Source organism: Vanellus vanellus (assembly GCF_965231255.1).
Source record: "Vanellus vanellus genome assembly, chromosome: 1".
Taxonomy (NCBI): Eukaryota; Metazoa; Chordata; class Aves; order Charadriiformes; family Charadriidae; genus Vanellus; species Vanellus vanellus.
In genome coordinates, this window is record NC_138905.1 from 82,654,561 (window position 1) to 82,668,705 (window position 14,145).

The 14,145-nt window shown below is 35.3% G+C and overlaps 1 protein-coding gene across 1 annotated transcript in view; it reads left to right on the top strand.

Annotated features, from left to right (window-relative positions):
- CCDC91 (coiled-coil domain containing 91) overlaps window positions 1–14,145 on the top strand; it is a 166,947-nt gene that overhangs the window by 37,101 nt on the left and 115,701 nt on the right. Inside the window, 3 exon segments of the mRNA XM_082495865.1 lie at window positions 1,955–2,112; window positions 5,322–5,510; window positions 7,498–7,602. Of these exon segments, the coding sequence (XP_082351991.1) occupies window positions 1,955–2,112; window positions 5,322–5,510; window positions 7,498–7,602 (452 nt within the window).

Consider the following 14,145-nt stretch of genomic DNA (forward strand, 5'->3'; position numbering starts at 1 on the left):
TTAAAAGGTCTTCTCTGTCATCTCATTGTCATTTGAAGTAATGGAGTAGGTAATTGTTATAGGAAGCTGCCTTTGTTAACAGATATTTGGAAAGGGAGGAGAGTTTCACAAATATCTTATGGTATATAAAGGAAGCCTAAAAAGTCCCATTTCCAATTCTGGAGAAGAGTTTACTGTTAAAGATGCAGTTGTGTCCAAGTCCTTTGTTTTGTCCTGGTTACTTAGATTATTTCCAGTTCTGTTTGCTGAAGTGCCGTCCTCTAGGCTTTTCATCCAAGTTTCCATTTTCTGCTCAGCTGTTTTTTTGGTTGGTGTGTTGTTTGTTTGTTTGTTTTTTTTCTCCCCACATGTCCAGTTCTACTATTGCTGCAGTTAGCATCTTGATACTTTTGCTGTCTTGTGGTCTATTCTCTTTCTTCTTTTTGTTAGATGAGATTTGCATATTCCTCTATGTTATCCTGAAACCCAGAACTGGGAGGTCAAGAAGATGGGACATGGAGCACCTGGATTCAAGGATTAGTGTGTCCTTTTGAATGCCTTTAGGGCAATGTATACACTTGTTTGTGCTGTGTATACATACTTGTGCAGTATTAAACAGTGACATTGAGAGGCTGAACCTTGCTCCGGGCTAGTGGCATCTTTCACATTTTACCAGATGTGTAATGATAATGTGAGCTGATTTTTCTGTGGCAATTGGATATACCTTTTCGTCTACTGCAAAGGCATACCTGTAGCTAACCTTATCCAAGTTTGCAGCACTTTGCCGTTAAATTAAAAATGTATGTAAAGAAGAGAAGAGAAGGCTGAGGGGAGACCTTATTATGGCGTACATAATAAAGGGTGGGTTGAAGGAGGATGGAGCCAGGCTCTTTTCAATGGTTCCAAGTAACAGGACAAGGGGCAATGGGCACAAGTTAGAACACAGGAAGTTCCATTCAAATACACGGAAACACTTCTTTACGGTGAGGGTGACAGAGCACTGGAACAGGCTGCCCAGGGAGGTTGTGGAGTCCCCTTCCCTGGAGATTTTCAAGACCCGCCTGAATGCAGTCCTGAGTAATGTGCTCTAGGCAATCCTGCTTTAGCAGGGGAGTTGGACTAGATGATCTCTAGAGGTCCCTTCCAACTCTGATGATTCTGTGATTCTGTGATACTTTAAGGCAGCTTTTATAACACAAAGTACACACTGTGTTGTAAGTACAATCACAGGACTGTTCCTAAACCCAATTCTAGCTTTCTTTTCTCCTTTTAATTTAGTTTATGTCTGAATCTTTCATAAAAGTGTTCAAGTTTCTGTTGTGTTGGGTTGATAATGATGATCCACTGTTCAGGATTTTTGTGGCATAACTGGAAACTGTTATGTAAGTTACTCAGTATGGAAGTTACTCACTCCAGTATTATACTTAAGTTTTATTAGCTAGAGACGTGGTCATTTTTTTTTATCTTTTGACCTCTTATAAAATGTAAAACTGCTTTTGTCGTGTGTCTTGGCAAGCTGTTTGTATATGTCTTCTAAAACAGTTGAGGATTTTTTTTTTAACCTTTAAAATTTATAACACTTAGGACATTTGAAGTATGGTTTTACAGTTGACTTAAACTGATAAAAGATCATGGTGAAGCTGAAAGGTTATGTGAATGGAAAGAGACAAAAGTTAAAACTGCTGTCTTTGACGGCCATTGTCTTGTGAAACCTGTGTGTAAGTTACAAGTCTGAATTTAGAGTGACTTTACAGATTTGAATGTCCTTAATTGATAGTACTCAAAAACACAGGACCTTTGTATGGAACTACTCTTCAGTGCAATTAGATTGTAAGTGGTACGTAACCTTACATTAGTATGACTGTACTTGCTCCTAGTGTGACAGGTTTTGCTAGGTATAGATTTCAGAAACAGAATTAATTTTTGAATGCTTCTTCATATTGTGTGTGTTTTTCTTTTTTTATTTTTGCATTAGTATCTGAAGTCCATATACCTCCTGATGTTCTTCTGGAGCACTCTGTGCCTTCTCCCTGCCTGGTTCCTTCTGACTCATTCAGTTTATCAGGTGATAATGTGGTAACAGCTATTCAAACAGCTAACAATGTTATAAACCCAGCTGTTCTTGAAGAACAGGTAAAACCACAATTTTTGTGTTTCAGTATGGGAACTTGATGTATTAAATATCTTAGCATTGTGTCTTTTCTGTAGAAATTTAGATTGAATTGCCTTTTAAGAGCAGCAGATATGTACTATGATACAGACTTTGAAGTAAAATAATTTTTAAATTATGTTTAAATCATATGACTGGGAGACTGTACTACTGTGGTATGGACTGCAAGAGAGGTGTGTTAAGAGTTATTAAAAGTTAAAGGCATGCTGATAAAGTAGGAAACAGTAGCAGGAAGGTTCTCTAAAAAAAAATTTGTTACTGTTAAAGCTGTAAAGATAATGGCTGTACATACATATACTTTTATGTTTTCTCAAGTTGTTTTAGGATTAGAGAATTAATGTTTAATCTTTACGTAATTAAATTCATTTTAGTTTTATTTTTTATTTTATTGTATTTTACTTTCTTTTTTTTCCCCCATTACTTTTAAAATTTTTTTTTTTTTTTTTGGTCATCTGACACAGTCCTAGTTGTGTCCTCTTGATTTTTCCTTATGGCTTCAATAATGCTGAGAACTGATCTTAGCTTCTTTTTAGTTTTCAATTAAACAATTAGATGAGCAAGGGAGGGAAAATAATTTCTGCCTGGAGACTAGCACAAGAATGCTAGTTTGCTAAGGACGAGAATTAAATAGATTTACCATCCCAGGTGAATTTTTATTGCTATTGGTTGCAGTGACATCTATTTGAACAAGTTTATTGATTATAAAGTTCCTTGTTTCAGGATGCATAGTGGTATATAATTGAAGTAGAAAGTGCCCTGGGCTTTCTCTGAACCAATCAATATTTTGGGCTAGTTTGCGACCCTCCTGTTTTCAGCACTTACTTGTTTTTTTTATTTTTCTGGTAGTCCCATCAAGTCTTAGGGCTACTCGTGGTGAAAGTTGAATTTCACAATTAAGTCAGATTTCCATAATCTGACCATTTAAAAGCATTTCTCAAGCTATTTAAACAATGTGTAAAAAATACTTGTTTTGATTAAACTGACTCTTATTGGTTTTCCTTTGAGCAGTATCTGTATGTTCACGCTTCCAGAAGGACTGTGGCTAGTACAGCTCCAATAGTTCAGTTTTACTAATGAATTGGTTACTGTTTTCTAGTTGTTCCTAGCCTAATGTTCTGGGGAGAGCCTATAAAAAGTGAAGAGATGTGCCCAGATGCAAATGATGCCACAGAAATTTTCTTAGAAATCCAAAAGTTTGTGTGTTTTTTTTTCTTGAAGGGGGGGGGAGTGTTTGTTTTCTTTTTTGACTGATGCCAGCCAGGGTAACTTTCTATGTTGAAAGTTCTTCATCTGCCTCTCTGACAATGTTTTGATAAGCAAATTTCTATTACTGGCAGGATGATCAAAATACGCTTTTCTTCAGCTACAACAGATCCTACCCTTTTTTATTTTGGCTAACAGTGAAATGTGAATAATCTGTATCCTTTCTTGTTTGAGCTAGGCCAGCAGCTTCAGCTTCTGTGTTCTCTGGATAGAACACTAGATAGTCCAGAATACTAAGTCTTAGGTGTATTTTTTTTTTAAAAAAAAAAAGGCGTTTGGTTAGGTAGTCTTAAAAAATAAGAAATACACTTTGTTACTTCTGAATAATTATGTGTGCAAATTCTAGTTGTAGGCTATGTTTCAATTTTTCTCATCTTGTTCTGGTCAGCTACTGACAGACCCATGGTTCCATAAGCTCTCTTTTTAATGCAGGAAATAATATAAGCTAAAGAATACAACATTAGCAAGTGTTACTAAAGGGAGTAAGGGAATTGAGAGAAGGTCCTTTAACATTTTGAAATGGAGATGATACTTTGCACTTTTAGATAAAACCGAAGGAAAACGGCTGGCATAAAACTATAATAAAATATTCTTACACCTGTTAGAGGAGGATATTATGAGAACTGTATTCTTCTATAACTGTATCTCCAGAGCTTGTTGAGGTTTCATGTTAAAAAAAAAAAACCTGAAGTGTTTCTGGTTTCAACATCACAATTTTTGGCAGTGCCAGACTCTAATCTTGAGTAATACTCAGAAACAGAATTAGTAGAATCTAGCTTCTCTTTGCTCCTTATGGAAGGGAGAGCACAAACTGCAGTTTCCTTTCTGGTTGTTTTGTCTACTTGATCTTATGTATCCGTGTACTGTCAAGATCTCAGCTATTTTTGTTTGTTTCTTTCCTTGAATCCTTTGAAAGATACTTATTTTTTGAAAAGTCAACCTATTATTTGAGTCTCTGTTTGGAATAAAAGGTGTTAAGGGAATGGATTAAATCAGATCTGTCAAACCTCTCTTAATAAACACATTGAGATGTTCCTTTCACCACCCCTCCAAATTTCAGTCCTCTTGGCTTTCAAATAGTTGTTGAAAAAGTGGCAGCTGAGATTAATTTACCATCTTTTTTCTTTGAAGTTCCTTTGCTGTGATATAAACAAGTTTTTGCCTTTTTTTTTTTTTTAAGAAGGAAAAAAAAAAAACCCTTTGGCTTTTGTTAATTATACCACAAAATATTTTAAACCTCACCTAATTTATTTTTGTGCTTTTCTGAAAGTCCGGGCTTATTATCAGTGTTCCATCTGTTTTGGGTTGTGTATTCTAAATGCCTCAGTTTCAGTTTTTGTACTTCTACAGTTCACTGAAATGGCATTAGACATGTCCCAATTACTTTGTTCTGTTGGTCTAGCATCAAGATGAGATATTTATTTTAGCACGAAAAAATCGTATTCCCTTTCCATGGCTACTGTTTGCAGTCTGCATTGGGTGAAAACATGGAGTGACTAATCCAATGAGAGTTTATTTCCCTGTAAGCCTGATGCTTTGAGACAGATGATTCAGTTTTAATTCTGTCTCTTTCCACCTCTTTTGAGTATTTTGACCTCATTGGAAACTTCGGTATCTGTGCCATCCTCCTCCTTAAAGCTTTCTCCTAAAGTATTCTTGAAAAGCAGTCGAGGAGATTGGAAGGATTGATGTGAATCCGTCTAGAATTACTAGCTACTGTTCCGTTGTTGGAGCTTTCTTTTTGGCCACCACATCCTACATATGAGTGTGCATGGCCAATTTCAGAGAAGTGCGGTTTCAAAAAAGTAACCTTAGTATTTACAGTTCTTAAGTTCTGTAATGTCATCTGGAAATGAAATTTGACTTGAATTACCATTTCCTTTACCATTTTGTTTCTCATATGAATTAGATTCAAGCAGATACTCCAGTTACCTCTTTGAATGTAATTGAAGACAAGACTTCAGTTACGTCAACCATTGCTTTGATTGATGCTGAGACACAGAGAACAAATGAAGCAAAGAGCTACCTTCAACAAGCTGTTGCAAACCTAGAAATCAAGCTTTGCACAGCTGAAAAAGAAAAACTAAAAATTAAACAGGTATGAATTTTTTTTTTTTAATACAAATGTTTGGCATTCATATAGGATTTAAATATAGTTGGAGCTGGCAGAGATTTGCAATTCATTTTTTGTAGAAATTAGCCAAATTCCAGAGAAATTGTCCGAAATCAGCCAAAATATATATTTTTTTTCATGCCTGGTACCAATTTAGGCTGAATTTTAATAAAGTTTCAGGAAAAAAAAATATTTCCTGGATGGGGTGGGAAAAAAAAAGACCAAAAAAAAAAAAAGACAGCAAGTTTTCTTAGCATTGAGTGATGTGGTTAGAAGGTATTGTGATTCCCCCGTGTTTTGAGAGTGAGCGTGTGGTCACTGAAGTTAAAAGTATCTTTGGCTATCTGTATGAACATAACACATAACACTTCCCCCCACCCCGGAAGCTCTTCTAACTAAATTCTTCATATTCCTTCTGACCTGAATATGCTAGAGTGAGTACCATCAGGGCTATGCCTGTAGTTATGCATCTGAGTTAGCAAAAGGTCACTGAGACATGGGACAGTAAGTTTAATTTTTGCTATTCTTAATACTGTTCCATGATATTTATCAAGGTGTGCTAGAGAAGGACAAAATGGCTAGCTGGAAATGAAAATGAGGATAAATAACTAGAGCCAAAGATGAGGAGGTCTGGAATGGATTGATTTTGCTAGTAATTAAGTGTATAGAAGAGGGCTGAAAGGGAAGCGTGAAGACTGACTGTAAGATGAGATAGGCTAGGCTCTGAATTTAAGAAGTATTGCACAATCGGTTTCTATCTCTGCAGTTGAATCAAAGACTTTAAATCTCAAGAACTGTTTTTATTATTTTGTCCAAAAGCAGGATTGAACTAAGCAGACCTGCTCTTTCTGTCCTCCTTATGACCCTTTTAGTTGTGCCTTTGTTTGAATAGCTGTACAGTGATCTGGCAGGTCATTTGTTTCTATACTGGCTTCATGCGTGGCTGCAGAAATAGTTGTTCTTGAGCAACTGAAATGGTGCCAACAGCTTATGTATAGTGGGAATGAATTTGGTAGGAGCAACAGCTGCATTAGGGAAAAAATAAAAATCTTGAGCTTTTTGAATAGCAAATAATTTTGAAGTCTATTGTCAGTAGTGTCATTCTCCTTCCTCTCTATTGGTTCATGTTGAGCAGGCTTCTAGACTGGGTCTCACCAAGATGACAGAATATTTTTAAATGTTATTCATTTTGGAGATGTAGGTAGAGATCCTTAGGGCTGTATGTAATGGGATTTCTGCCTTTGTAGTGAAACCATTTGCTAGAATTACATTTAATATGCTGCTTTTCAAATACAGAAAGACAGAACAGCTATTAAAAATGTGGAAATAATTAAAATAGAATAGAATAGTTCCAGTTGGAAGGCATATACAACAATTATATGGTCCAACTGCCTGAGCACTTCAGGGCTCACCAAAAGTTAAAGCATATTATTAAAGGCGTTGTCCAAATGCATCTTAAACACTGACAGGCTTGGGGCATCAACCACCTTTTTAGGAAACCCATTCCAGTGTTTGACCACCCTCTTGGTAAAGAAATGCTTCTTAATGTCCAGTCTAAACATCCACTGGCACAGCTTTGAATCATTCCCGTGTGTCTTGTCGCTGGATACCAGGCAGAAGAGATCAGCACCTCCCTCTCCACATGCCCTCCTCAGGGAGGTACAGAGAGCAATGAGGTCACCTCTCAGCCTCTTTTCTCTAAATTAGACAAACCCAAAGTCCTTAGCTGCTCCTCATATGACATGCCTTTCAGGACATGCCTTTGATTTTTAAATACTTCATACTACTTGAAAATATTATCTCAATTTAAAGACTGCAATCAGAATTTTCTTACACAACTCTTTGTGTATATTATGATAGCAAATGTCATAGTCTTCAGAAATTAAATTAGTTAAAATGATTAACTGAATCTGTATTTTCACAATTCGCAAATGTTTGTAACTTCACGTATTTTATTTTATAAACTTTATAGGAATTAGAATATTTACTGGAAAAACATAGTATTCTAGAAATGGATTTCTTGAAGGAAAAAAAAGAAAAATTAATTTCATATCAAGATCATTACAAGACGGTCCAGGTAATTTCTTTTTTATAGCATCTTACTCTTTTCAGGAGGATTTTGCGTAGAGTATATTTATGTCCAGCTAATACTCTGTTAAATATGTACAGACCTGCTTCAAAGCCTTTTGAATGTAAAGAATTTCTAAAGTCTTTAGGTCAGAGCCTGACTTGCATAAGTACATTATTGTAACTCTGATCAGTCATCCTTATTATGATCTGTTTCGTAGAACAGATGAATAAAAAAAATACTTTGCACAGTACACGTATGTTAACAATATGACTTAGCGTGTTCTAGAGTAGCTATGGCCAATTACTTGTAAAGTATTAACTGACTTGAATATGGAATAATGTGTTGCATAATAAAAATCTGTGAAGTGTAAATAGATGCTAGACAATGGAATTAAAATTGCTTCCACTGCAAAAATCAACATAATTCATTAAATACATGTATGAAGTCTCACATACAAGACAAATTTTTCATTGAAGTTTTCAGTCTTCTTCCAGTGTTACAGTAGAACAAACTAAATATTATAGCCTTACAACATTTCAAAAGTTTCTTATTGGTAATTCAGCTTCACTTAATTTTTTTTTCTTTTGCTGCTGTGGATGGGTTTTAAGTAGCTACTGCATTGTTTCCTGTTTGGACTTCAGAGTTACTGTAATAATTTGTGTTGAATTCCTGTCTGCAGTTCTTCCTAGAACTTACGATAATATAATAATCTATTTTTTTTTCTTGTTTCTGTGTAACATCCTACTCAATGAAAGAAATGTTTGCTTAGCTATGTCATAAAAATAAGTTTTACTTAACCTTTTAATTTATGGACTGTCATACCAGCTACAGTTAATGATCCTCAAACTCTTGACATTAGAATTAGTGGATTTTATTTTTTAATACTTTCATGATGCTCTTCAAGCAGAAATATTTAAGTAGTGGAAATGTTACTGAGGTTTGCAAGTATCAATCTATCTGTATCATACCTCTTTGAGTCAGGTACTACAGTTTTCAAGAATGGCAATGAGAAAGAGTCAGAACCTTTAACTTACTTTGTAGAAAAACCTCATGTACTTGCTCTTCTTGTCTTCTGGATATAGCCAGAATCAAATCAGAGAAGACAAGTGAGTCATGTTTCTAAGAGTTGACAGTTAAAATGACTTTTGTGAAACTTGGATATTGGATGCCTTCTGTTAGTACAGCTTTTAATGCCAATTGCTTTTGTCTTTCTCCATTGGCTCCTACACACTAGGGTCAACACCTGTGGCCACACATGGAGTAAATCTGGCACCCACACAGTACAGCTATCTGTCTCGCTAGCATTTCTTTTTCCAGTAGAATAGGCTGGTTATTAGTGCTGTTGACTTGAAAAGCTTAAAAGCTTTAAAGTGGTGACTTTGGGAAGCCTCAGGGTAAGACTTTCAAGAACTGATTCTGGCATCCTAAGAAACTGAACTGATTCTGGCATCCTAAGCTATAGGTGTGCGTTGACTTAATTCCTCTTAAATGAAATTTCTGTGTTAATATTTGAATATAAAAATGTAAAACAAATGAATATGCATGCAAATGAACATGCATTAGCTCATGCACCTTTATATTCACTAATTAACTGACTTCTAACACTTGTGACATAGGGAATTCTCAAAAACTGGTTTGGAGGTAATAGAGCCAGATTTTTAACAAGGTGGTATTTAGATTAGACTCTTATTTTTTGTGAAGTTATTGTGCTTAGTTCTGAGAGAAGATTTCATTAATCTTTGTCAACTAAGCCAGTAATTCTTCTTTTTCCATCTTTTACTATTGATTTCTTGCCTCAGTCAAGGGTGACAGTTATGTTACCATAGTTTTGTTGTCACAAAATTGTTTCAGTAAAATATGCTTTCAGGTTTTTTGATATTAAATATTTTGAAAGGCAAGGTAGGAACATTATGCATACTACAGGTGTTTTCTGAGTTGGGTTAGCATGCTGATGAAGTGAATTATGTTCTGGACTAGTCACAAACTTCCCTGATCGTGGGTATGAAAAAGCCTTATACTTAATTTGGTAGTACCGAAAATGGAAGAACTGAAAGGGTGTGATAATCGTTGCTCCTAATTGGTGGGGCAGGAGCAGAATTCCTAGTCTTTGGTATAGTGTTAGCATTTAACCAATGGATGACAAGGGAGTGTTACCACATTTGTGCTTGTGTAAATGAGAAAAGTAAAAAGTTGTGTGTTTTGTCTAAAAATTAGCTTTAAAAAAATCAAGATTGAAGAGAACGTGTAGTATTTTCACATTCTTAATGTTGTTTCCCTATGTTACTACAACAACCAGAGACAGTAAAGGAGCAGCAATGGGTTCATAAATAGAATAAACAAATTGCTGTTAACCAGTATTATAGGTTCTTTCAGTATTTAATGCAATGGTCTTTTTGAGATCTTGAATTCATACATGCTGGTGAAATTAGTTACGATTCCCACATTCTTGCTTCGGTGTTTGTAGTATTTAAAAGACAGAATAACATACTGTAATTCTAACTGTTTGCATACAAAGAGTAGCTGAGTTAAAATTGCTGAGGGAAGTGTAATTTTAGTTTTCTTGACTTGTGTGCAGTGTTGCAACCATAAAGTTGCATAAATGCAATTTTGGCTTTATAATTCCTTGCTTGTTTAGACAGGAAGGAAACAAGTGCAAATGTGTGTCTGATTTTTACATTTGTTTTTGTCTGTATGTCAATCTTATTTTTTTTTCCCCTTTTTTGATCATATAATCACATATATTCATCTCAACTTTTAACACCTCAGCTCTTCTCTAAATTTGAGGTGCTGCATATTTTCAAGACATTTAGTACTATTAGGTAATACATGTTTTTGGCTGTAATGCAGAATTAGTGGCCATTTTAATCCTATAAAACTAAAATTTTGCTGCAGCCTCATTGTAGTATGTTGTAGAAATGAATAAATGCTGCATTTTAAGACTACCAAACCCCAATTCATAATGTAGTGAAAAACCGTTAACATCAAAATGAATACTTTGTTTAGTAGGTGATGTTTTCTTATTTGCAAATCAGAGAGGGAACATTTAATTTGAGAAGGGAAAATAGTGCCTGGGTTCTGGTGTCTTGAGGAGGAACTTAATTCTTTGGACAGATTGTTTAGCTGATAAGACTTCTGATGTTTGGTCTATCTACAGACAACTGGTTTTGATGATTCACTATGAATTGGGTCATACTTTTCCTCCGCTATTTCTTTGATTTACCACACATTACCATTTGAAGTAATACTGCATTACTGCTGGAAAATTCTAGTTGCGGTTATACACATTTTTTCCCATCATCACCACTTTCTGGAAGTTAAGCAGGCTTTTTTTTTTTTTTTTTTTTTTTTTTTTTTTTTTAAGAACAATACAGTTGGTGTGATCCTTCTTTTTCAAATAGATTCTTCTTTCTTTTAGCAACTGACATCTATTCTTCTAACTTAACAAATCTACAGTTGTTTTGAAAGCACCAAAAAGGTTTTCTTTTGGAATCCTTTGTTTCTGTTCCACCTTTTTTTAGGGATTGTCTTTTAAATTTTTATTGAAAAAGTGACTTCGATGTGCTTATTTTATTTAGCAATATTCCTGTGGTTGCAAAAAGTCATGACTAAAAATGAATTCGCTTAATACTATAATTTCATTTTTAATGATATTTTTGTGTGTTAAAAAAAAAAAGGGCAGGTCAGATAGACCTGTTGTTTAGATGGTGTTTTAGAAAGGTAAGAGACGAAGCTTATACTGAAGAAGACATTGACAGATCAGTACATAATAATCCAAAGACTTCACTAGGTCATGCAGTAGCACCTAGCTGGGCTTAAATGGCATGGTAACCTAAGTTCAATCATTGCTGGTATTAGATGTTGTTTCTGTAACTGTTGATGTTTGGGGAATCTTTTACTTGAGTAGTTGTGCAAATGTCACATTAAATTGTAAAGCTTCAAATTATGAGGAAAAGACTTTACGTGCAGTTAAAGACAGGAAAAGGGGAACTTGAGATTTTGGGCTAGTTTCTTCCCTCCTGGTTCTGAGGGATGAGTTTATTTTTATTCTGATTAATATTGCCTGTTAATTTTATTTTTTATATATTGGACCTATCTATCACACATATTCTTATAAAACACAATGCACACTGTGTCTGTCTCCTTGGTTTTGGACATGCTTCAAAACTTTAAAATACTTTGTAAGTATATAAGAATTAAAAGTATATTAATGCTACGTTCATCACACAATTTTGCCTTTAAGTTGAATTGTACTAACAGTGATTCTGATATAATTTGGGACTGAACATAATGAATCTCAAGAATTGCACCTAATACATGTAAAAACTTGCTTGTATTCATAAGATGTTGAAAAAGAAATGTTAAATAATGCAGCTTAATCTGAAAATGCCTGATTTTATGTGTATAGATCCTCTTGATTTTTTTTTTCCTCTTTTATATTTAAAATGATGTGTCTTAACTGTTGCCCCACCACCGTTCATGGAGTTTCTTGCTTTCAGAATTGAATTAAGCCTCATAATATTTTGTAATGTATCCTAAAATCTTTGATTTTAGATTCAAATAATGTCACAGTAATCTCAATGAAATAAATGACTGAATAAGTAAATACTACTAGCTCTAGTGGTTACACGCTAAACTTCCTGTAATGAAAAGAATTTCTTTTGAAGACTTGGCATTACATTTTTACAATTCCAAGAACAAGAAACAAGGTAACTAATTTTGTATTTATGGTGGGAAAAATTCAGTTTTGCAATGATGACAGAAGATGTTCCTGAAGTAAATAGGGATGTTGGTTGCTGAGAAGGGTAAAGCAGCTTTGGAGAGTTGTAGTTTTGAGGGCTGAAGGTTCAGTGGTGTTGCAAGAAGGGGAGGAGGACAGCAGGTAAAAGTGAATAGAAGGTACTTATAGGGATTGAGGAGTGGGAAATTGATCATAGATATTAGCTCTCTTCACTACTCCTAGCGTGATCTTGTCCAAGGCCTAGTACTTCTTCTAATGGACCTTGTCCCTGTAACAGTGATGCCATGTGGTGCTGATCCAGACACAGAATGGCTGGTGTGCATAGGGTACAGATGACTGTGACTTAGGGGTAACTCTTCTGTTTTGCACCTTTCATAAGGTACCTCTTCCTTCCCAGTTCCCTACATTATTGGATTTTTGCCCCCTCCTCCTTCTCTATTTTTATTTGTTCTTCTATTTCTCCACTTGTTCCTGCCCTTGCTTACCTAATGAATAAACTCAGCCTTTCTGTACCTTCCATCTGCTTTCACCTCTTCCTTTCTTATCCAGTGTTGACAACTGGGAAGTATAATTTTGCCTCTAATATAGGTACTTCCCAGCATTTGAGAGAAGAACAAACTGGGCTCCCTAACTTCCCCAGCCTCTGTTTTGTTGTTGATACACAGACACTGTCCATTTCTAGCCAGCGTTAGACCTGCAGTATGTGATCCATCAACTGTCCATGTTGTGAGGAGTCTCAGTGACTGAAATGTTGAGGACACATGAGAGAAGTCTGAAATGCACATCTTGAATATTTGGCCTGTTCATGTTGACAATAGGAAGGTATCAAAGTTTGCATATTTGGAATGAACGCAGGTGATCCCAGAGAGAAAGCTTCCTGTTCTGGAAGACCCCTGTGTTGAGCATAACCAAATGTACATAAACGATCTTGGCCTTGTATGAACATTCATTTCAAGAAGCAATCTCGCAGTTGGATGTCTAGCAAAACAAGCTCTTGGAAGAACTTGTAAATTTTGTATCATGTATTGGAAGATATAACTTTCTCTGGAGGAAGTATTCTCTGTGTGTTAATACTCTAGTTAATATAGTGTACCCCTATTCAAACAGGTATGTCTTTATCCTCTTTTGATTAAGAGACCATTTTTTCTATTTGGGGGATAGCTCTTGGGGGGGAGGGGGGAAATGAAAGTGATGGAAGATAAAATCCAAGAATTTGTCTGTTGCCATTATATTGAACATAACATAAAGTATAGCAGGAGTAATCGTGCTCTTTTTTTCAAACTGCAGGTCACATTTGAAATTGTTTTTTTATTATTTTGATTGCAAAGGTTATCTCCATTCCAGGGAAAGTGATGAAGCAGGGACTGACAAATTTACTTCTGTTTGCAAGCTAAGTATACCTTGATGTGTTTATTACGACAAATCTGTGAACTTGGTAATTGAAAGTAAGAAATTATTTATGCTTTTCTGAGATATTTCCCCCCCAACGTCTCTGTAGGAATTTAAGAGAAAAGTTACTGTTTTCCTTTACTGAAACGTGATAGTGTATAAGAACGTTTATAGCAAGAGAAGCGTAGCTGTAGCCTGTTTTGTGCTATGCTTTCAGTCACATTTTAAATAATTTCACTTTAACTTCAGATTGGGGAAGGAGGGTTGAAAATATGGACTAAACCATAGGTTGTGAAACAGATTTTCTCTTCTTGAGCTGGCTCTGGAGATTTAGGTGTGACTGACATATCTGGAGAGTGCAAACAGCAAAAATAGCGTACTGTTTTGTTGTTTTTCCTATTTCTGTTTCTCAGCTATTGAAG